Source organism: Culicoides brevitarsis, chromosome 2, assembly GCF_036172545.1.
Source record: "Culicoides brevitarsis isolate CSIRO-B50_1 chromosome 2, AGI_CSIRO_Cbre_v1, whole genome shotgun sequence".
Taxonomy (NCBI): domain Eukaryota; kingdom Metazoa; phylum Arthropoda; class Insecta; order Diptera; family Ceratopogonidae; genus Culicoides; species Culicoides brevitarsis.
Window position 1 is genome coordinate 11,643,710 of NC_087086.1, and position 24,638 is coordinate 11,668,347.

The 24,638-nt window shown below is 26.2% G+C and overlaps 4 protein-coding genes across 5 annotated transcripts in view; 1 reads left to right on the plus strand and 3 right to left on the minus strand.

Moving 5' to 3' along the window:
- Positions 1 to 3,298: 3,298 nt before the first annotated feature.
- Positions 3,299 to 4,491, minus strand: LOC134830784 (small ribosomal subunit protein uS17). Its single transcript, XM_063844366.1, has 3 exons — positions 4,467 to 4,491; positions 3,912 to 4,037; positions 3,299 to 3,717 (listed from the first exon to the last, which is right to left on the minus strand). Exons 1-3 carry the CDS (start codon positions 4,479 to 4,481, stop codon positions 3,388 to 3,390), a joined length of 471 nt encoding a protein of 156 aa, XP_063700436.1. The 5' UTR covers positions 4,482 to 4,491; the 3' UTR covers positions 3,299 to 3,387.
- A 1,883-nt stretch (positions 4,492 to 6,374) lies between these two features.
- LOC134829297 (protein real-time) overlaps positions 6,375 to 24,638 on the plus strand; it is a 35,889-nt gene continuing 17,625 nt past the window's right edge. For both annotated transcript variants that reach the window (XM_063842325.1, XM_063842326.1), the window contains exon 1: positions 6,375 to 6,827. In XM_063842325.1, the coding sequence (XP_063698395.1) occupies positions 6,765 to 6,827 (63 nt within the window). In that variant the 5' untranslated portion in view covers positions 6,375 to 6,764. The remainder of the gene's footprint in view (positions 6,828 to 24,638) is intronic.
- On the minus strand, positions 11,607 to 13,524 carry LOC134832246 (uncharacterized). Its single transcript, XM_063846222.1, has 3 exons — positions 11,990 to 13,524; positions 11,851 to 11,933; positions 11,607 to 11,783 (listed from the first exon to the last, which is right to left on the minus strand). The coding sequence occupies exons 1-3, from the start codon at positions 13,434 to 13,436 to the stop codon at positions 11,607 to 11,609; spliced, it is 1,707 nt and encodes a 568-aa protein (XP_063702292.1). The 5' UTR covers positions 13,437 to 13,524.
- Positions 21,524 to 24,496, minus strand: LOC134831138 (solute carrier family 22 member 2-like). The gene is made up of 5 exons (XM_063844794.1): positions 24,105 to 24,496; positions 23,840 to 24,041; positions 22,561 to 23,012; positions 22,303 to 22,504; positions 21,524 to 22,243 (listed from the first exon to the last, which is right to left on the minus strand). Exons 1-5 carry the CDS (start codon positions 24,479 to 24,481, stop codon positions 21,584 to 21,586), a joined length of 1,893 nt encoding a protein of 630 aa, XP_063700864.1. The 5' UTR covers positions 24,482 to 24,496; the 3' UTR covers positions 21,524 to 21,583.

Here is a 24,638-nt window from a genome sequence, read left to right on the forward strand (position 1 = left end):
TTTAAATTTATGAATTATTAAATTAAAATTTTAATTTATTTTATTCAATTGTTTCTTTTTATATTTTTATAAATAATTTTTATATATTTTTTTCCTTATTAATGCAAGAAACTTGATTGCACAGAAAAAAATAATTTATATTTAATAGATTTTTATGAATTATTTAAAAAAAATATATAATTTAATACATCAAATATAACTTTATCATTTTTATATATAAAAATAATAAATTTATAATTAATCAAATTAAAATAAAATTAATTAATTAAAATTTAATAATTTTGTACACTAAAATTATAAATAAAAAAATAATTTTATGATTTAAAAAATTTTATTAATTTTTTTTTTAAATTAATTAAATATTTCAATTTAAAAAAATATTTAAAAATTTGATAAAAAAAAAAAAATTAATAAAAAAAAATTTTAAAATTAATAAAAAAAAATTAAATTAAAAGAAACGTTTAAAATCATAAGCAAACTATCCTGCTGCATTAATAACCATCAATGATTTTTCCGACCATATTCAATAAATTTATAACTAACATGCAAATAAATCTCTTGATTCAACCAAAATTTCATCAAACAATAAAATATCGATAACACACCATGACTGATTGCATATCTGTCGTTGTCTGGTATAAAAAATTCCAATATAATAATGGAATTTAACTACCACTGAGAATACCGATCGCCAAAAAAAAGTGAATAAAATAAATAAATAAATGTAGAAAGGATTGTTTACATTTGTTTGTTCATGTTTTTCATTTATTTTTATTTGTGTGGTTTCACTGTATTTTCATACCTTATTGTCCAATTTTTTTCCAAATTTTTGTTTCATTTTATTTCATTCTGTGCACATTTGACGAGTTAATAAAATAAAATTCTACAAAAAAATAGTTATAGTTTTGCAGATATGTATTTCAATTATCCCAAAAAATATAATGAATAACTGAGAAAACAATGAATAAAATTTTGGATGAACTTTTTTGTGAAATTTTTTTCTGATTTAAACTTTTGAAATAAATTCGTGAAAAAAATGAACTCTCGCAGGACTTTCAATAATACTGTCGAAACTTTTTGTTTTTTTGTGGAAATGTTTTAAAATTTTACATTTCGTTAATTTTAAACAATATCTCAGGGTATGATTTTTTTTTAAATGCCGGGATGATGTCAGATGATGATAAAAACCGCAACATTTTCAGTTCAGTGACTCCTTTTAGTAGACATTTTTAGCGGTCTGTTTTGTAAAATGACGACAAAGGATGCGAAATTTCATTTTAAATGCATTTAAAACTCGGTTTTTCTTTTGTTGCACATTTTTAATTAGCGAATTTCACTAAAATTTGTTTTTTTTATTAAATAATATTTTTTTAAATTTATTTTAATAAAAAAATTAATTAAAAGTCACGCAAAAAAAATCTCAAATATTGATTTGTTTTATAAAATAATTTAATTACCACACACACGCACTTTTTAATACTTTTTTTTCGATAGACACGAGACACACGACTTAACTGCCGAATAATCAGAGTACAACTGATAACTTCGAAGCATCCAACAACAACATTCGACCAAGAATATAATCAAATATATATACATTTTTTTTAATTTTATTTTCTGTTAATAATTTCATTTTGTGCGTATGGTACTCACTTTTTTTATGACGACATTCGTCGTTACATACATTTATGTACAAAATTCGAAAAATAAAAAAAAAACATATGGAAATGCTTGTGTGCTGCATGGACTTTGATGTTTGTGTGGATCGCAATTTGTGTCTACGGATGTGCTTGTTTATAAAGGAACTACGATTTTTACGCGCTCATTCATGTTTTCTGATCGTCGTTTATTGAATTGAATCATCGTTTGGATGCGGCGTCGTGCAATGATGGGTTAAATGAAATGTTCTGAGTAGTACATGTTCTTGTTTAAAATATGTACAGAATAGTTTGATACAAAAAAAAAATTTTTTGAAAAATCAAGTGAGAACTTTATTTAAGAACGGTTTAAGATAAATGGAGAGAAAATAATTTTTTAATATTTTTTTATTTTGTATATTTTTTTAAATTTAATTTAATTTAATAAAATGTTTTAAAATATTAAACGCTTTCTATTAAAAATTAACTGAAATTATGATCAAAATATATAAAATATAGATTGCTCCTTAAGTTTTGATTTATGAAAAATTGCAACTTTTATCCTGAAGGATTTAAATTTAACTCGAAATTTAATATATTTATTTTTAATTATTAATTCTTAAATTTAAAATTATTTTTACATTTTATATTGAATTTTTTTTCAATTTATTTTTTTCAATAAAAAAAATATTTATAAAGAAAAAAATAGTTAAATTATTTCGAAATTAAAAAATTTCGTTTACTTAAATTTTTAATATTTTTTTTTAAATTATTAATTCTACAATTTAAATTTAAAATTATTAATTTATTTTTACAGCAAAAAATTTTCATCTGATGATTTTTGAATAAATTTTAATTTTTTTAATAAATAGAATTTTTCAACTTTAAAAAAATATTTTTTGTTTATATTGAAAAAATAAAAAAAAATTAAAATAAATTTTAAAAAATTATAAAAAACAAAAAAAATGTTACAATAAATATTATTGAAAATTAAATATAATTCAAATTCAATTAATTAATAAAAATTGTGACTATGAGTACAAAAATAGAAAATAATGTGAAAAATTGCCTATTCAAAATATTAAAGCTCTGTATGTATTTATAAAAAATTAAAAACAAATTTTAATTAAAATACTAAAGCTCAAAAAACTTAAAAAATCTCATATTTTTGAAAATTAAAATAAAAAAAATCACAAGAAAATTAAATTAGAAAAAAAAAATTTTTAATCATTCAACATTACTTACAATTTTTTGAATAAAAGTAGAAATTAAATAAATTAGATATAAAATCGAAAAAGTTTGAAATTCAATTTTATTCAACGTTTGATATATTTTTTGATTTTAATTGTTAAATTTTTAATGCAAAAAAAATATTTATTTTTATTTTTTCACAAAAATCGATTTAAATACTTCCTTCTGAATACAAATCTGATGTAAAAAATTAAAACCGCATAAAAGAAAATTTAAATTTAATTTAATTTTTGATTTTTGAAGGTCACAAAGTCTCTTAACTGTCAGCTAAAGATAACTTGAAGCCAAACATTATCAAATATTTACCAAAAATCTCCCAAAAATAAAATTAATAATTAAATTTTGAGCCTTGCGTAAAAGTTACAAGAGGGAATCGATTTTTTTTAGAAATAAATAAAACTTTTCAAATATTTTTTTAAGATGTTCTTGTCACAAAAGATTTTATTTTTGTGTTAATTTCATGTTTCTCGTTTCAAAATACAAATATTACGCCAAGGAATTAGAATTTGCTGAACTTTTTCTTGGAACCAGCAGCACGCACAACCTTGAGCACGTTGAAACGGACTGTCTTGGACAAGGGTCTGCATTCGCCGACTGTCGCGATATCACCGAGTTGCACATCACGGAAGCAGGGTGACATGTGTACGCTGGTGTTTGTGTGTCGTTTCTCGAAACGGTTGTATTTGCGAACAAAGTGCAAGTAATCGCGACGAATGACGATGGTACGTTGCATCTTCATCTTACGCACGACTCCGGTAAGGATACGGCCACGAATGGAAACGGATCCGGTGAAGGGACATTTTTTGTCGATGTAGTGACCGGAGATTGCCTAAAAAAGAGAGAAAAAAGTTAGAAAATGTCCTTTTTTGAAAAAAAAATTGGGAATTTTTCGGAAATTAGCATCAGGAAGAATTAAATTCTGGGTTAACATGAGATTTCCGCACATTTGTAGTCAGAAGACCGTCATGATGTTTATCATCAGTTGCGAAAAAAACAAAATTTCCGCTTGAATTGCGAACTTACTTCTTGTGGTGTCTTGAAGCCAAGTCCAATGTTTCTGAATAACCGAGCTGGCTTCTTTGTTTTTGGACCAAGAGTAGCCTTGCGGTTCAAGTTGACTCCGATTTGCTTTTGGAAAGCACGCTCAGCCTGCGAAAAAAAGAAAAAATTATTAAAAATTTATCCAAAAACGAAATTTTGCACTGAAAAAAAACGAGGTTACTTTTTGCGCGAGACAATTTTCCGCATTTTATCAGTGAAATGTAAAACATTTCTGGGTTAAACATGAATTCCTCATATATATTTCAGAAGACCGTCATGATATTTATCATCATAAAGGCGGAAAATTGTCCGGATTTTGGGCAGAATTACACACGTGTGACGTATGCGTAAAGCTTCGAATTCGCGTTGCTGTCGAGGAGCAATAACAAATGCGAATTTCACGATTTTAACACTGTTTTGAGGCGAATTTTCATATAATTCGTGTCGTTGGCACACACTAGATTCGAGTTTTCACATTTTTGCGGTGAAATTATGCCCAATATCCACTTAAAACACGGAAAAATCACGAGCCAGTACCTGATGATCAGCCATTTTCAGAGGAAAAGAACCTCATGGTGTTGCCCAAGTAGCATTTTGGGTGAAAAGTCAATCCCAGTTGGTATTTCAAAATGTTTGCTTTGCTGTGATTGGTTGAAAAAAAGGGAAATGGACCAATCACAGCTTGAACATAAGGAGGAGAATACGTACGTTACATTAATTTATGATTTTTTACTTAAAATTTTTAATTATTTTTTATGGCGCTTAATTTAATATTTTTTCTTTAAATTATTCATAAAAAAACAATTTTAAAATGAATTTTTAAATGTATAAAATTTTATAAAAAATATTAATTTTTATTTTAAATTTTTGAATTTTAGAACGTTATAATTGAAGACATTTTAATTTTTAAAAAATTTGCTTTAAATTTTTTTATTTTAATAAAAATTGAAAAAATTTCATTTAAAAATTTAAAAAAAATAAAAAAATTTCACGTGCTTTTTTAAATTTTTTCATCTTTTTTCGATAATAACTTTTTTTAAAAACAAGTTAAATTAAAAAAAAAATTTTTACTGAAAGTATTTTTCATACCAAAAAACTGTCAAAATTTTAAAATTTTTTTTTTCCCCAAATTTATTTGAAAAATCGGAGGAAAATTTAAGCTTTTACTTTTGACTTTAAGCTAAAAGTCAATTTTCTTAAAGTGAAATAATTAATATTTAATGGCCTAATTATTTTTTTTTTTGTATTTAATTAAAATTTTTAAATAATTCCAACGCAATTTTAATGAAAAATTTTTTTAAAAAAAAATTAAAAAAAAAAAATGAGCAATATAAAAAAAAAATTTTAATAAAATTAAGAGTTTCAAAAAAATTTTTGAAAAATTAAATTTTTTTGAAAAAATTTTAAAAAAATTAAAAAAAATATTAATTTTGATTAAATTTTTCAAATGAAGAAATTTATATTTCAAAAATTAAAAATTTTTTAAAAAATTTTTAACATTCCTTGAAAAATTTGAAAATTTTGAGAAATTCTTTATTTTAATAAAGATGAAATTTTTAATTTTTTTTACTTTATTTTTGATTTTTTCGATTTTTAAAATAATCATTTTTGTGTCAAAAACATTTAAAAAAAAAAAATTTGTTAAAAAAAAATTTTAAAAGAATTTTTTTCAAAAATTTTGAAATTTTTTTAATTTTTTTAAATTACATGAAATTTTTTTTTAATTTTTTTTTTAAAATTTTTAAAAATCTTTTAAAAAGTATAATTTTTTTTAAAAAAATTTTTAAAAATCCAAAAAATTAAAGGAAACCCAAAATTAAAAAAAAAATTTTTAATTTTTTACTTTGTCTCATAAAATTTTCGACTTTTGAAATGAGGCATGGAAAAAAACTTCATTTTTCCCCAAATAAACACTTATAAAAAATTTTAAAAATAATTTCATGAAATCAAAATAATTAAAAATTAATTAATTAAAATAATAAAATTTAATTATTTTTAAAAATTTTTAGAGAAATTATAAATCGTACGTTTAATCTCTCCAATTTGCCGGTTGACAAATCACATTTTTGTACTCCTCAACGACGTTTCAGGATTTTTATCGGAGAAAAACTTTACCGAGACGAATAAAATTGATAATTTCCGGTCCAGGAATGTTTTCGGAGGAAAAATAATTCAAAAAGTAGGCAGTTTAGATTCTTATTTCTTAATTTTTATCAAATTTTTGTTGCTTTTTTAGCATTTTTAAGACAAAATTGAAAGTTTTATGGCGTGACTATAACTGTATTACATCCCAGCTCACAGAAAAACCATTTTTTGCAAGCTGGGATACATTTATCACTTTTATTCGTCTCACACTCGAAATTGCCTACTGCTTACAAACGAAAAAGTAAGCAAAATCATATTGTCAGCAAAGTTTTCATTCAGTCTTTAAATCGGTGTTGACGAAAGCGGATCGAAAAAATGTTCAGTCTCTGCTGAAATCTGTCAAATCAGCTAGAAAAAGACCTGTTCAGAGCCCAATTAAGCCTTGTCAAAGTGTTTAAACAAGTCAAAAGAACGCTCTTTACTCATTAACTGACAATTCGCTTGCGTTCCAATTCGCAGGGAAGCCAGAAATTTCCCGATTCAATCATTGGGAAGGAAAAATTTTGATTCCTTTTCCGATCGTATCAATTAAAATTTCGGAAAAATTATTAAAAATTCACTACATAAGGATTATATGTAACACCCATCACAAAGGAAAAATTAATTTTGAACAAGAGAAGCTGCTAGAACAAGAAAAAAATCTTTCAACAAAAACATCCGAAGAGCAAAGGAAAAAATAAAAAGTGAAAAATGGTGCAAAAATACACGAGCCCCGTTCGCATCTACAAATACCCGTTCGAGTTGGTCATGAAAGTGAGTACTCGGAACTCTTGATATTTTATTTAAAACCATCATCCACGAAATTTCCCATCGTACGACTGACACACAGGAGCCACCACACGCAAATCTGCAAGCAAGAAAAATCAATAATCGTCGGCACACATATTTTTCATGAATATTTTCCCCGAGAGTTGAATTTTTTTTTCATGATTCTCGCGAAAAGTATGAATGAAATTCAAGGCGAAACGCTCATTTTCGCGCTTTGCACGGCTGTGTGGACAAAAATTTTCATAATTTTCGCGTACCCGACACCATTAAATGGGTTTTAATGAGGCGTGTTCGTGTTTTACTAGCGAAAAAAATTCAAATCAATCAAGTGTGTTGATGTTGCAAGTCGTCGACGAGAGCAGAAAACACCCGAAAAATGCTCTCTCACGATTTTTTATTTATTTATTGAATGCAAAAAATGTGTAATGGAATTCATTGAACTTTTTTTTTTTCGTCTAAATGTACAGTGCACTCGTTTGGAGGTTACACGGAAGTGTATGGAATTAATTCAGTAGCGGGGTATATGAAGACCCAAAAGTGTTGTTATGAATGAATGAAATTATTTTTGAATGTGCCTGTCTAATGTACTGCTCTCGACACAAAGCAATATAATTATAACAAATATGTGCATTTTTAAGCATTTGATTTAATTTTAATTGAAATTTGCAATTATTTTGTTGTTTTTTGGCTCGGCTAAGCAATTTATATGATTTACTTTTTTCGAGTCGAGCCAATTTTCGGTGATTTTTTCATTGTTTTTCTTAGAATCGTGCAATGAAATAAATAAATAACTAATAATTTTTAAAAAATATTTGAAAAATATTAAAAAAATGAGAAAAAAATTTAAAAAATATTTTTAAAAATTAAAAAAAATAATTTCTACAAAAAAAAATTTATTGTTGAAATTTTTAATTTTAAAAAAATAAAAATAATTAAATCAAGAAAAACGAACTAAAAAGTATAAAACAAGCAATTTTTTTTATCTCACTCATGAAATTAAAGCAAAAATATGAAAAATTTGTTAAATCACAACTAATTGACTTAAGCAATAAGTTTATCATAATTTAACATCAAATTATAAAAAATAAATAATAATATCGAATTATTCAAATTTTCTTTAAAATATTTAAAAAAAAAAATCTAAAAATTGTTAAAAAAAAAGCCTGAATTATATTGATTTTTTACTAAATTTAAGCTTAAGTCAATTTATTTTAAAAATTTTTTCTTAAGCTTAAGTTCAATAATTTTTTTTTAAATTTAATTTAAGTCAAATATCAGAAATTTTTTGGGTTTTCGACCAATATTTGAGAAAAATTTATTTTTTTTTTTAAATTTTGAAAATTATTATGAAGTTATCAATCATTTTTTTTTCTTTTATTACAAAAACCACTCCAAATAGATCATTTTTCTCCAAGAAACCTCTTCTATAAAACGCCCCGTTTCAAAGATCATCAATTACGACCATTTTTTGACCATCAAACGCAATATAAATGTTTAAAAAGAAAAAAAAACAAAAAGATTCATTGTTTTGTTGTCATTTTTCGTACACTAACACATCGATCGCACCGGGCCAAAGTCTGCACTGATCGATTAATCACTTTTCATACAAAGCCATTGAAACGTGAGTCTCGTAGAGATTTTTGCATGCGATACCTTCGTATGAGCAGTAAATAATAATAATAATAAACACATCAACAAGATCCAGCAAGTGGATAATTGTACAGAAAACTGGTTTTAAATTGCTTCAAGTATGTCGGGACGCGTTAATTTGAATATTTCAAAGGAATATTTCTGCAATAAATGACTTCATTAATTTTATCAGCAATTTTTTCCTTTACGTAATCATAACTTTAATTGTCACTTATCATCAGTTGTTGTCGTTGGCAGAAATAAAAAATCATGTTTTCGGTTGATTAAAAAAGTTTCAATGAACGACACACTTTAATTACCTCTTTAGACCGTACCATTTTCTCTTTCATTATATTTTGTGCTTTAATAATAGAAGTTGGTAGAAAAAACATAAAAATAACAAGATAAATGCATGTTGTCTTTCACTTGAAAATCGCACTAAATTAATTTCACTATCACTCGATTTTCTCTATGCGAGCAACTCTCGATTATTAGTCTATCATTCATCAATAAATGTACATGTTTCTAATGAAAGGTATCATAGGCGGTGTACGGAAGCTAAATAAATAAATGTTACACTTGTTTTGTTAATAAGTCGTAGTTTTTTATTTTATTATTATGTAGTTCGAAATCACAGCAATTATTTTATCGATCTGGTTCGGTACAAAAATATTGATAAAGTGAAATTTTATTGTTTTTTATTTGTTAGTTGTTTAGGTTTGACTTGAATGGTTTTCTAATGGAAAAAAGAAAAATAATTTGATTACTATTGGAAAAAAAATTGTGCTTGAAGAAAGTTGAAAATTGAATTTTTTTTCTTGCACTTTTGTTCGCGTTTCATTTTTTGTTTTGTTTTTTGTAAGGAGCTGCCTTTAATATTACATTTAAAAATGTATGAGTTTTTTTAGAAATAAATTAAAATATTTTATTTTTTTTTTAAATAATTTCAACCATATCAAAATTTTATTTAATTAAATTAAATAAATTTAATAAATAAATAAATTAAAATAAAATTAACATAAATTAAATAAATTTAATTAAATTTTGAAATAAAATAAAAAATTAACAAAATTAAAATTTAATCAAAAAAAATCATAAATTAACAAAATTAAAATTTAATCAAGAATTTTTTAATAATTTAATGTATAAATTATTTTTCTTCTACAAAATTAAAAAAACATAATTTAAAGAAAAAATTATTTTAAAAATTTTTGCTTGAACTTTTTTTCTAAATTTTTATTTTATTTCAAATTTCAAATAAATAAAATTAAAACTTGTATAACAAAATATAAAATAATAATAAAAAAAAATAATTGAAAAATAAATAATGGTTCAAATTATTTTTAAAAAATTTAATTTTTTTAAAATATTAAATCTTAAGTAATAAAAAAAATATTTTTAATAAATATTACAAAAAAATTATTTAAAATTTAATTTATATTAGTTTAACGAATTTTATTAATTTTTATTTTAATTTATATAATTTAAAATTATGACGTTAGATTAATTTTTAAGAAACAAAAAAAATTAATTTAATAAATTTTATTTCGTAAAATTTTGTAATTTAGAAAAATTAAAAAAAAATCAGAAAACTTCCCCCAACTTCCGTATTATAAATCCGCCTCCTCCCTTGACCTTTAAAATTAAATTACAGTTCCTTTGTTCCAGTAACTGCACCTGACTGTCGTTGTCAACATTCACTTCCTTTCTAATGACAAAATCAATTACTGCTCCATACTTCTCTCGCGCCTCTAATTATTCCATAAACTCTGTAATTTATGTAAAAATCTTATCTCTCCCCTTACGATGCAACGTTCCATCGCATCGCCTTTGCTCATCATCATCACCATTTATTTATTTATTATTATTATTTTCATCATCATCATCAGCTGAAAACAAAAGTGACGTTCGTCTAATTAATGCTCTTTCTCTCTCGTTCATTCGCCGTGTGTTTGCTCATGATAACGCATATTGCAAAATATTTACTACTACCTGCTATTTTATTTTATAAATATCACCTACGACTTGCATAGAAGCAACCAGTTGAATGATAATAGTTGTCGTTCGTAGCGAAAAGGAGAATTATTATATCCGGTGATTTGCTGCTTGAATAACGTAAACAAAAAATATACGTAACACTGATGAGTGTGGGTACAATTTTTTTTTCTCTTGTCATCGTTGCCATAATTTGATATCAGACAAAAAAAAATTAAGAGATTCCAAACACGTTTCATGCGTTTAATTTGTAAAACATTTATTCTAATGCTTAATTCACTAAATATGTTTAATTTACAAAAAAAAAGTTAAATTAAATTAAGCTCTGTTCATTTTATGTACAAAACAGGTTCGAACAGAAAAAAATATTTTTTTATAAAAATCTAAGCCAGTCAGTCTTGTTTTCTCTCTTTATTTGATTATTATTACAATTTGATTTAAATATAGGTATTTACACTTGATTTTTCTTTTTAGGCGAATAAATTTAATTATTTTTGTCAAGTCACAATTCGACTCAAAATTCAAGGGATTTTTAATTGCGAATTTAAATCAAATTAAATTTATTTTTAATTTTATTTAATTTAATTAAATTTAATATAATTTTAATTCAAATTAAAATTATATAAAAAATAATTAAATTTAATTTAATTTAAATTTTTAATTTTAATTTAAATTAAATTTTAATTTAAATTTAATTCAATTAAATAAATTTAATTTAAAAAAAAATTAAAAAAATATAAATTTATAAATTTAATTTTTTAAATAATTTAATTTAAACAATCATTGTTCATATTAAAAATAAAAATTAAAAAAAAATATATGTAAAATTAAATTAATTTAAATATAATTTTAAAAAAATTAAAATTTATTTAATATAAAAATTATTTAAAAAAAATTAAATAATTAAAGTTTTAAAATTTTTAATATAAAATTATTTTTTTTTTTAAATTTATTTTTTTTTTTCAAGTTAAATTAAAAATTAAATTTTTAAAAAATTAATCTTTAATTTAATCAAAAATTATTATTTTGATAAAGATTAAATTTTTTTATCATTTTCTTATCAATTTTCTGATGTGACAAAAAGTAAAAAAAATATTCGCCTTACAAAAAAATATTTCCTCAAAGGGCGTTTTGCACATTCTAATTATTGCTCATCGAAATGGAATTCTCCTTGTCATAATGTGGAACTTTCCCAAATGGACTGTCGCCATGCTCGTCTTTTATCTTCCGCTTTTGTTGTCGCTGACGACTCATTTTGTTTTCGTCCGCACATTTTGTCGTAATCGCTGTACGCACAAGTGATTCTGGCACGTCACACTGCAAACAGAGATAAAAAAGAGTTAAACACGTGTTCCGGGCATGGCTAAATTGATAATGAACTTACATGTTTTGTCACTGAATACACGATATCGGTGATGATTTTCTGATCGAGACGATCTTTGGCGGGACGATTTCTATCGTGAAAAGCTAAAAAAAAAAAATTTTAGATTTTTTTCAAAAATTTTTTGTTAAAAAAATCTCACCTGGCGATGGTCTTCCCGTTAAAGAATGTGTCGCCAAGACTTCTCTCGGGAACAAAGTGACCAAAAGTTTTCGCGTTGCAGCTTTATAAGATCCCCAATCAATGGCGTGATAAATGCCACTCGGAACTTTGGTGCGATTCGGTCCAATTGAGACATTTCCGTCGGATTCTTCATCTTTCCAGTCATCCATGATGATACTGATGTTGGAATTGCTATTTGAGCGTCTCTTTGAATCGCTTTTTCTCGTATTTTTGCTCGTGTTTAAAGTGATGACTGTTGAATTCGCCCGAGATTCGGTTAAAATGAACTCCGAGCCATCCGTTGAAAAGGCAGATTGATTTGTGGCGTCATTCGTGTACGAAACGCGACTTGTAGGTCTCTTAATTAACTCTCCATTGGCTCCATGTTCATATTCCGCAATCACCAAGTTCCCTTCAGAATTCGCTTTGCTCATGTTTGACTCGTTTTGGTTGTCGTAAAAGATAAATTCAGTTTTTTGCTCTTCCACGGGCTTCGGAATGAGAATGTCAGCTTCACTCGTGTTCATTTTCAAGTTTCCTTCGATCCGTGTGAGTTGCGTTTGTAAATCGTTCACTGTTCGGTTGTTGGCTGACGTTTGATCGAACAACGACCACACCTGGGTCATGAGTTTCTCCAACATTTTTGACGTTTGTTCCTGTTTCGACATCATTTCGTTCATCTTTTGTACGAGTTCTTCGTTGTTGGCGTTCGCGCCATTGCCAACACTGAGTCGTGTATCGGTTTGGGTCTGTTGGTCGAACGTCATGGGTTTGCTGAAACCTGTTCTCGCATCTTGTTTAATTTGCGACGAACTTCGTGGCACGATCGTTTTATCTTTTTGAGAATTTCCGTTAGTCGAAGTGCTTCTTCCGTTAATTCGTTTTTTATTGTTATCAGCGAGATTTTGGGCAGCCATTTTTCGCAAATCATTCAGTTCGCGATCGATATAAACTTTATCGTCGGAAATCAGGACAATGGTTGCTTGGATGATGACACTGCCATTTTTGAACCAAACACTTTTCCCAGTTTGAATTGTGCCGGAATTGTTTCCGATGAGTTCAGCAGCGTTTATGACATGGTAAATGTTTTCGCCGTCGGCTTCCCATTCAACGAGAAGCCACAAGTTTGAAACTGTAGTTGTACTTACGGCATCTTGTGGCTTCTGCTGAAATTGCAAAACTGTTGATTGCGAGTTCACTGGGGGAGTTTGAAAATGAACGCCAGTCGAGTCGTGAGAGACTAAAGTGTGCACTGTCTTCGGGATGTTGTCCATGATGGTCCCTTGATGATTGAACATTTGCGGAATTTGACCGTTGAGCAAAACAGGTTTGCGTTGGATGGTTGCCGGTTGCTGCTGCTGCTGTTGCAACATTTGAATGGTCATGCCTTGCTTGTGTTCGGGCAACTTGTAACGACTTTCCTCCATAGTTTAGAAGATGTCTTCAACTCTCTTTTGTTTCACGAAGATTCTTTTTTTTTGTAATCTTATAAGGTTACGTGTGTCTATAGACGTACGCAGGTATGAATTCACGAACAATTTCAATTAAATTTAACAACTTGTTAAAAATTAATCTTTTTCACAAATTCCTTTTGTTTTTAGTACTTTTGATGTTTTCTTTTTATTACACTTTTTTTTTATGAATATTTAATTAATTTCAAGTGCCAAAGGAGCGGAGATGGTATCCTTTCAGCACTTTCGAACGTAATAAAAGAAAGAACTGAAATGTTCAAGCTGTATACCTATTTTAATCTATCCCAAATTTCTGTATGAATTTGGAGGGAAATCGTCACCAATACATAGACAAATACCAAAAATTATCCCATTACAGAATCCAGTTATTCATAAAGTATACCTTCTGTACGTGCGTATGTGTGTCTATGGAATGCATAAAATGCATATAAGACAAGAAGAATGGTTCAGGTCATAAAAATTAATGTAGGTCTAGAAAGGAGCATAGGATGACTAGGCATGACATTGTAACTGGAATCGATTGTTAGGCTGATACAATAATTAATTTTTTTTCAGAAATTTTTAGAAAATTTTTTAATTCTTTAAAAATTATTTTAAAATAATAAAAAATCGATTTACATCAGTTCAAAAGAAAATATTTTCCTACTTTTTCGAATTTATAGACAAAAAATCTAAATTAAATTAAATTTAAAAAATTCATATAAAAATTTTGACGAATCTTAAGACATTTTAAAGAAAATTAGTGAACCCGTAAACTTCGTTCTACCTATTTTTATGTTTTTTAAAACAAATATTAGCTCATAAAATTATGAATTAAATGTAGTTTTCAAAAGAAAATAGGAAAAAATAGTATTTTTAAACAAATTTTAAATTTTTTTACCATATTTTCTGCAAAATTTTCTAAAACTGGTCTTATTTTTTTAAAAACCATAACAGTCAATAAAAAATCTTTAGAAAAATTTTGAAGAGATTTTTAGAGTTGAATTTTAGTTATGGTGTTACAAAACTTAAATTAAATTAATTATTAAAATTAAATTAACTAAAAAATAAAAAAAATTAAAAATAATTAAAAATGAAATTATTAACTTTAGTTTTGGCGTTACAAAATTTAAATTGAAATTAAGTATTTCAAATAATTTTTAAGTTGAATGTTTGAAAAAAAATTCAATATTTGTTCAAAAAATTTTACAAAACTAATTTCTACTTAAATATTTTTTTTTGCTTTTCAACAGTTTTTATCTAATTTTGTTTTAATCAAAAAAATCTATTTAAATACAATTATTTAAAAATTTTATAAAATTACTGAAAAATTATTAAAAACTGCCGAAAAATTATCGATATTGAAAAAAAATTTCAAAATAAGTTGATTTCTTAAAAATAAAAAAAAAAATAAATTTTAAATTTCTCTCAATATCTAAAAAAAAAGTTTTTTAAATTTTTCAAAAAGGAAAAAATATTTTAAAAATTATTATTTTATGTTATTTTTTCTAAAATCTTGAGAAGTGAAAAAAAATTTTCAAATTAGAATTGCTTTAGTTTTCTCTATTAAAGTAAATTTTTGAGAATTTTTTTTTAGAAAACGATTCTAATAAAATTAAATTCTTTAAGAATAAAAATCGATAATTGTATCAGCCTTTCTTGGCTCCTTGAGAATTTTACCTTAAATGGTCCTTTAAAAAATGCATGGCATGAATTCTCCGTGGAACTTGCATCACTCTATGCCCATTGAGCAACATGCCTATGGTTCCATGTATTTTTTCTAGGTCTTCATTTAATGCCGTACACATCCATTTATTATTATTACATCATCCTTACAACACCCATAAATTCATAAATTTAAATTTCTACCTTCTGCAGTCGTTCTTTCTGACATTCTTCTAAAGAAATAAAGTGCATCTGTGTGCGTTTTTGTACCCCACTCACACATCGATGCACTTCCCTCTAACTGATTTAGGAGGAATTTTGTACAGAAAAAATTCTAAATGGATTTTTTTCTTCTGTTACACTCACACAATTGCATCTTTATGTTTCAGGTAGTGCGGCATGTTTTTTTTTTGTACAACTTGCGTACCTGACTAGAAACCCTTAAAAAAATTAAAGTTTGCTATTAGAAACATTCTTCTTATTTGTTCATGTAGTTGTGTGAAACATGCTTCCTTTGCATGGTTTTTAACAGAAATTATCGAAACATATGTCTTGCTGCCGAATTCATCAGAAAAAATCTAAGAAATCGACGAAATTCGAGAAGCTCACTGAATTAACTGCATTTCATTCATGCATTGTCATACATTTGTACACGAAGTCACGCTGCATCTGTCCTTACGATGACCTATAAAAATTTATCTAATTGGATCAATGATTTCTTGTGTAACGACGACGACTTAAGAATCGGTCGATGAGAAATTTTTTAAATGCAACAAAATCATGTGGCAAGAAATTCTACTGAAACCCGGTCAATAGAGTTGACCGAAAACCAGTTGAATTTTTTTTGCGTCTTTTGTCCGAAAAGTAAACCTGTTCTTTTTGTTTTCGAATCTGTCGAATGCTGAGTTCTTTTTTTTTAACGTAGTTTTGTTTTTATTTTTTTATTTATTCATTTTGTCAATAACGATAAATGCCACTGACCTACCTCGACTTATATCACCGCTCCGAAAGTTAATGAAAAAATTTACATGCGGCTTTGTATCTTATTTTTTTTTTTAATAAAAAATGAGAAGAGACATATAACGTAATAAAAACAGGTTTAAATGGCATTTAAACATCAAAGAAAGTGGTGTTTAAAGTTTTGTTTTACCTTGTTACGAATTCGTCGATTAAATAATGAAAAAAAAGTAAATAAATAAGAGTTACGTAATTTTTCTCTTCTTAAGAAGAAGATGACGTTTTTCATTACAGCTTAAGTATTTTCGAGGTCAGATACTTAATGTTTTATTGGAGATGAAAAAAATTGCGAATTTTATGTACTTATGAAAAAGACATGCTTATAGGATAATGTGATGTATTATTTTTTGAATCATATTAAGTTGATATGAACCATTTTTGAAACTTCTTAGAGGACCGGTAAATCTCGTTCTACCAATGAGACATTTTGTTTTTAGTAAAAATTCACCTGAAGGTATGCAATTAATATTATTTTAAAGAAAATTGAATTTTTTACTTCAAAAGTATGCAATTAACCTTACACTTGCAATTTTTAATTTTTTTTGGTTAAACATGTAATTTTCTTAATTTTTATTGTAAAAAAACCTTCTCAGAACTATTAATGATGAATCTAAAAAAAATTAAAGAAATTCATGAAGTAACATTTGAGTTAAAGCGTTACAAAATTTGTATGGATTTTTAATTTGAATACAACGTTCATAAATTTAAATTTAAAATTTTTATTGAATAAATTCAGGGCTGAAAAAAATATATGATTATAATATAATAATTATTACTTTTGTATAAGCCTGCATCTTCATAGAAATGCAATAAATTTCATTCAAATTATATCTGATTTTAAAAAAAATATTTTTTTTTGTTTAACCAAAGTAATTAAAATAAAGAAAATATCGAGGAAAATATTTAAACTAGATTTAATTAAAAAATTAAAATAAATTTAAAAATAAATAATAAAAATTAATTATTTAACTAAATTAAAAAAAATAATTAATTTAAAAAAAAATATAAATTTTATAAACATTTAATAAGTAATTTAAAAATATTTTTTTTTATTTTAAAATAAATAATTATTAAATTTATAAAAATTAAAAAAAAAATAATTAATTTAAAAATTAAATTTATAATTATATTTTTAGATATGATCCAGAAAAAATATTTTAATTTTACGCTTATTACGAAAAAAAAAATTTTTTTTTTCAATTTTTTAAAATTTATGTTTTATATGAAAAAATCATCAAAACCTTGACGACGAAGAAAATATATATTTTTTCCATCATCACAAGGTCAAATATTTTTTCCACGTTGAAACATTTATTCTTATTGCCTCAACTTTATTGCGAAATTCCTTTTTACCAGAATCCATAAATCGGACAGATGTTCGTGAATGTCTCTCATGAGACCGCAAAAGTTGATTGATTAAAAAATGTTTGCGTGACAGGATGAGACGTTAAAAGGTTCGCGTGCAAATAAATAAAAAAAAACTAAAAAGGACTTGATTCTACCTCAAGAGGATTTTGAATGTCAATCATCGAATTAAAAACAAAGTCGCAATTAAGACCTTTTCTCGACTTATTTGCGTCGAACGGAAATTTCCGATAATGTTCAATCAACTTTTTTCAACCGCAATAAACATTTATTGACAGTTTTCAGCTCTTTTTGATAGATCGATAAAAGTTGTATGCAAAAAAAAACAGCAGTAAAATAATTACATGCAGTTTTAATTTAATTTTACGACAAAAAAAAAAACAAATTATTACCTTGAAAAACCTGTTTCGTCGTTCCTTCTTCGAAGCGAATATATGCGGCTACTTAGCTAATTCTACCGCAAAAAAGTACATTTGCTACTTAGTTAAAGTGCATATGATGTGTTAGTTGCATGTTTTTGAAGTAGGTAAAATAATTGCAACACTTAAAGCCACAGAAAAACAAGTGCTTGGCAGTATCTTTTGCACATTATTTATTTTTTGTGTGTTTTTCCTGATGTATTAATGTTGCGAACGAGTAAGACAACTTGAGTCACTTTGCGAGTTTTCAGATGAAAAATGAAGTGGTTTCAACGTCGGAAGGAAATACGCAAACAAGAAAAGTGACATTTTGTCAAAAATTTACAATTTTCTCAGATAATTGAAATTAACGACTTTGCTTGTCTTTTGCCTCGTTTTCTCCTAAATCTAAACTCAGGTAACTGTTTAACATGTATCTCACGTTTGTGCGCTTTGAAATGTAAATTGCTCCTTTGGCAGAGATACTCGTGTTACAGAAACGGGAAGAAAATGTATAAATAATTCTATCATCCGTTGCTATCTGCTTAGTTTATCTGTCGAAATGGCAACGCATGAAGTAAAGCCGAAAATGGATTCTCACGAAATCTATAGTTATTTACGGAAAATGAGATTGTCAATTCATGTCAATGGCACGGAAATACATCAAAATGGATTTTTAGATGGAGTAAAGTACCAGGCGACTCCATTTTTTACCGCATTTCACATTTATTTTGTGGTTTTATGCAGAAAATTACCAGATTATTGGTTTTAAGAGAAATTCGGATTCGGAGATTCTAAAAAAAATTAAAATTTTAGAAAATAATTTTTAAGGAAAAATTGCGAAAGTCTTAAGTTTTTCCTCAAATTTTCTTCCTTTTTTGTAGAATTTTCAAGACTTCAATTTTTAAGATTTCTTTAATTTTTTTTAAGGATTTTGAAAATATTATTTTTTTTTATTTTTTATGAATTTTCGAGAGCTTTTCAAAAAATAGAAATTTTGAAAATTTGTAGAAATCATAATCGAAAAAATAATATTTTTAAATTATTAAAAAATTATGAGGAAAACTTATGAAATAAAAAGCGAAAAGTTGTTAATATTCTGAAAAACTGAAGGAAAATTCGCGGAAAATCTAAAAAAAATTTTTTCGCATTTTTCTTTACGAGTTTTTATTAACGACTTTTATTTTTTTATATTTTATAGGAAACGTGACTTCAACAAAGATAAAAAAAATTCAAAAAATTAAAAATACAAATTTTTAAAAAAAAAATTCAAAAAATTTTAAAAAAAAAAAAAAAAAAAAAATTTTATTATTTTTGAAAATTTAAAAAATTTTATTTTAGAAAAATCTCAAAATTTAAAAAAAAATTTAAAAGCTTTATTTTTTTTTAATTTTTAAAAAAAATTAGAATCTTTTCAGATAAATTTGAAAATATCTTTTTATCCAAGGAAATTCGTAGAAAATTGCGGTTAAACTTACTCGACAAACATTTTTCAATTACGTCTCTTAATAAATTCTAGCTTCACGGGATTTTCCATGTCAAATCACAAGACTAGTTGACTCGTTTCATAAATTATTTCATTCCGTCACATTTTTCATCCCTTTCCAACAATTTTCCGTGATAATGAGCGTGGAAACAACAAAGTCAAGTCGTCGCATATGTTCGCACGAGTCGACAAAATGTCTGTTAAGGTTTTTACTGCCTTCTTGTCTATTTACTTTGGTCTTTTTGTCGTGTGTCATTTACGTATAAATATTTTATTAGGACGAGTCAAAGGCAAGTTTGTCGATTTTTTTTTTTCTTTTTTTTTATTGAGAAAACAAGAAAAAAACATTTTCTCATAATTTCACACTCTTTCTCCGATTTCTGTTGAGGCGTTGCCAAAATAAGAAAAAGATGATAAATTCGATGAAAGGAATTTGGGATGCCCCATTTCACTTTTGTGTTCATTTTTATGTTTCTACACTTGTTAGAGCATAACGAAGGAATTTTTAATATTATTATCTCGGAATGTCACAAAATCACGGGACGAGGGAAATTTTCTTCGAAAAGTTTTGTTAGACAAATAAAAAAAATCTCGATAAAAATTTAATTTGTCATCTTTTTGTCACGATTCGATGTGTGAACGGCAAAGTAAAACGTTTTAGACACCAGGCAAGTGTGTCGGACAGTCAGTAACGCACACGTGCCTCGTCGTCATGAAAAAAAACAGAAGAAACGTTTTAACGAATGAACGGTTCAACGCGCTAGTTTTCTCACGATTTTTTTTTTATTTTAAATTTTTAATGCAAACAGTCTGATTCAATTTTTCTGATCTAAAATTTAAATTTGAAAAAAAATCAAAACAATTGTCTGTCACCCATTCTGAACGTGATCCGTTGTTCGATCTTTGATCAGTTTCTAAGCTAATGATTTTTTTTTGTTTTGTAATGTAAACAAAAATGCGGTCGTTGTGTGATAACGTTTTGCATGGCGCTCGTTCATCTCACTTGTCGCAATAATAACGTGTGAAGGGTAACACAAAAGTTTGTATATATTTAAAAGATAAATATTGAATAATGAAGCGTTCTTTCGTGTACACAAGTGTGAAGTAAATATATTACGTTATCATCACTAATGGCGCTGTACGGAATGATGTTTTTCTATTCTTAGGTTTTAAGGTCAGATTTATTCACGGACTAATATGTGAGAGATGTGATGAGAGTGACATTTTTTTATGCAACAGCTGATTTTACGGAATTTTTATTATTTTTTTACATATCTTATTGCGATGTGGGAAATTTTTATTTTTGTTCATTATTTTTTTTAAATTAAATTTTAAATTTTTTTAAAATTAAATTAAATAAATATTTTTCAAAAATCTATTTCTTTTTCATAATTTAATTTTTTTCAAAAATAAAAATAATAAAAAAAATTGTAAAAATAAATAAAATACGAATCTAAAATAAAATGGGATAAAAATCCAACTAAAATGAAAAAAACAATAAAATTATCAGGTATTAATTAATATAATTAAATTATTAAATTTTTAATTATTAATTTAATTATTTATTATTAATTTTTTAAATTATTAATTTATTAAATTATTTTAATAAAATAAAAAAATATTTTTTTTAAGTTTTTGTTCTTTTAAAAGTCGAAAATCTAATAAGGCAAAATATTTTTTTTTTAATTTTATCAATAATAAAGCTTATTATTTTTCAAGCCTTTCATAAAATTTAGCAAAAAAAAAAATAATTTTTAGCAATATCTGCATATCAATAAGTATTTTATAAGGATTTTTTCCTGTTTTTTTTTAAAGAAAATTAATTTTTTATTAATTTTTTTTATGATTTTTAAAACTTCTTAATGATTTATTTTTGAAAATTAAAAATTTAGAAAAATTAAATTAAATTAAGTTTTGAATAAGTTTTAATCTAAAATTTTTAGTAAAAATAGTATTTAAATTTTTAAGATTTTTTTTAAATATTTCACATCAAAAAAAATTAATTTATCATGTTTTTCGAAGAAATTTCGTGAAATATTAATTTACCAAATTTTAATTTTTTTTTTTGCAAAAAGGCAAAATTTGTCCTTGACTATTTCTGAATTTTTGTTCATAAATTGGGAATTAAAAAGCCTTCAAAACACAATTTTTATTAATTTTTAATATTTTTTTTACATTTTAAAATATATTTTTTATTTGCCTTCACTAACACTGGCATTCTTGACAATAACCCTAACGATTTCCTTTTCATCCTTTTTACTGATTCTCCGATTCGCGCAACAAGGAAAATCAAAAAATTTCTGCTCAGTTCCGATATTTTCTCCATCCTCAATTGTTTGAGGCAAATCACATCCCAACGTTTCGGGCAAATAAAGACACAAAAATCCGCCAACAAGTCCTACGATACCCAAAACGATCATTGGTAGCAATGTCCAAATATTCGAGAGATAAACAACCAACGGAGCAACCATGCTCGCCAAATATCCCATGATGTGCACAAAAGTGAGTCCTTGTCCTCGCACGACAGTTGGTAGCAGTTCCGCTGCATATTGAATACCCAAGTTGTAGGAAAAATTCGCTGTGGCACGTCCGACAATCGCAAGAGCAGCAGAATAAATGCCAAACGGAGCTAAAGTCGATAAAAGACTAAAAAGCCCGCCGAGCATGAGAGCAACCGAACAACACCAACGACGCCCGACTTTATCGAGAATTAAGACGAGAATTATATCGGCAGGGAATTCCGTGAAGGACCCGATTGTATGAACGATGAAAATATTCGATCCGATGCTGCCGGCATTTCGAGCATGACCTTCGAAGACGAGCGATGTAGTCATCCACATGACACAAAGTAACTGAAAATTAATAAAAAATGGATCGAAAAGGAATTTTCATTAAATTTTCTCATACTTACAACGGTAATTTTTCGCATTCTTGGCGTTTTGAAGAGATCCAAGATGGTAAAATTTGTTTTTTCCTCAGGAACGGAAGTTTGATTCATGTTTGAGTTCCGGAATTCCTCGTAAACGGCATCATCGACAGTTTTTCCGTTAATTCGTGCAATTCGTTTCATGATTTTAATGCATTTATCAACCCTTTCCATGCTCATTAGCCATCTAAAATCCATTCAAACTCATAAAAAATTAAAAATTTAAATCTCAAAAAAACTTACCTTGCTGATTCCGGCAAAACCAGCGGTGCAAAAATAACTAAACCAATAGGAGCTGCTGTCACAACGGTAAAAAGTCTCCAATCTTCTGTCCAAATTGCAAGCCACGGAACTAAACACATGGCAGCAGTGAAAAATGTTCCGACGCTCATGTTCGATACAAAAGTTCGCCATTTCACTCCCGTGTATTCCAACACGATGATGTAGAACATGACGTAGCAATTGTCGTAAGCAAAGCCAACCATGAAGCGGTACAAGCTGAAGGTCCAAAAATTCGTTGCGAAAATCGTTGAAAGTCCGAATGCGAGAGCTACCATGTTAGCAAGGACCAAAGTGGGCAAACGCCCGTAATGATCGGAGAGATAACCGAATAAAAGTCCTCCGAGAATGGCGCCAACGTAGTAAATTGACACGGCGACATTCGGGAAATAGCCTTGAGAGCAAACCCAGTTTAGCTGAAAAAAATTAAAATTAATTAAAAATTTATTTAAAAATAATAAATTAATTTAAAAATAATTATAAATAATTAAATTTAAATTAATTTAATTAAATAAAAAAAATTGAATAATTTTTTAAATTAACAATTTTTGTCGATTTAACTAAAATAATATTTAATTAAATTTTTATTAATAATAATTAATATTTAACTAAAAATTTTGAAATACTTTTTCATACAAAATAATATAAAAATTTCAATTTTTTACCATTTTTTAATAATTTTAAAATATTTAAAAAATGCTTTTTTAAAAATATTTTCAATATTTTCAAAAATTTATTTTTATTTGTTTGAAAATCATTTTAAGTATTTCAAGAAAAAATATCAAATAAATTTAAAATTTAATAAAAGTTTAAAATTTGAAAAAATTTTCCAAAATAATTTGAAAACAGTCAAAAATTTTTCATCAGTCAATGAATTTTTTCAAAAATAATTTTAAAATTCTGAATTAAAAAAAAATAATTTATTTTAAGTAAGCAAATTTTTAAAATTTTATATTTTATTTTATTTAAAATGATTTTTGAAATTTTCAATGAAAAAAAAATAATTTATTAATTTAAAAATATTATTATTTTAAAAAATTAAAAAAAAAATCATAAAAAATTAATAAAAATTTTTTAAATATTTTTTGAAACGAAATTTTTTACTAATTTTTTGTTAATTAAAATTTAAAAACCTTAAAAATTACTTTTTTAAAGATAATTTGAAAAATTATAAAAAATATCGAAATTTTAAATTTTTTAAAATTAATTTTGTGCAATTTAAAATAAAAATAAAAAAAATTACCTCCATTCCAAGACTGGAATAAGGAACCTCCGTTCGATTGTAACTCCATCCTACATCGCACTCAATTTCCTTCCATTCCCTCTGAAGCTGCCCAATATCACTGCCGTTTGCGATGCTCGTTAGCACCTCATTTGGATCAACGTCGTATCGCGTGCATCTCGAATACTGCTGATGATCGACTTTCGGTATGAAAATCGCTTTACTGCAATAAATATTTGCGCTTAACGACCTTCACACTTTGGAAAAATAAATCTAAAAATCTCACATTTCCTCATCTCGCATGCTAGAATTGCTCACTCCAGGCACATTGCACCAATGATCGTTCGGCGTCAATGTCATGAACATCTGACTCATGTACACAAACGCCAAAAAGAACAAAAATGGACACATTAAAAGGAACAAAAACACTTGATAAATTCCATATTCTCCGACGTGTGGCAATAATTCGTCAAAATCCATCTTCACAGGTTTCGATCCCGTCTCTTTTGTCTTCCGAAGATTATCATCGTCGAATTTTACGTGATGTTCGTACCACGAATCGGGTTGCTTTTCCTTCCACGACTTGCGGATTTGTTCAATTTCAAAGCTCTCTTGTTGTCCCATCGAAAATCGCCGAAATTCCTCAATCTCGTAAACTAGCATCAACTTTCGCGATAGACAAGTGTTGAAAAACTGAACTCGTAGACGGAGCCCGAGGCATTTCAGCGCGCTGTAAATGGTCGTCGACAATAGAAACTTGCTGATTGATGATTAAATAAATGATTAGCAAGTCGTCGACGGCTTGTTGTTATTCAATTTT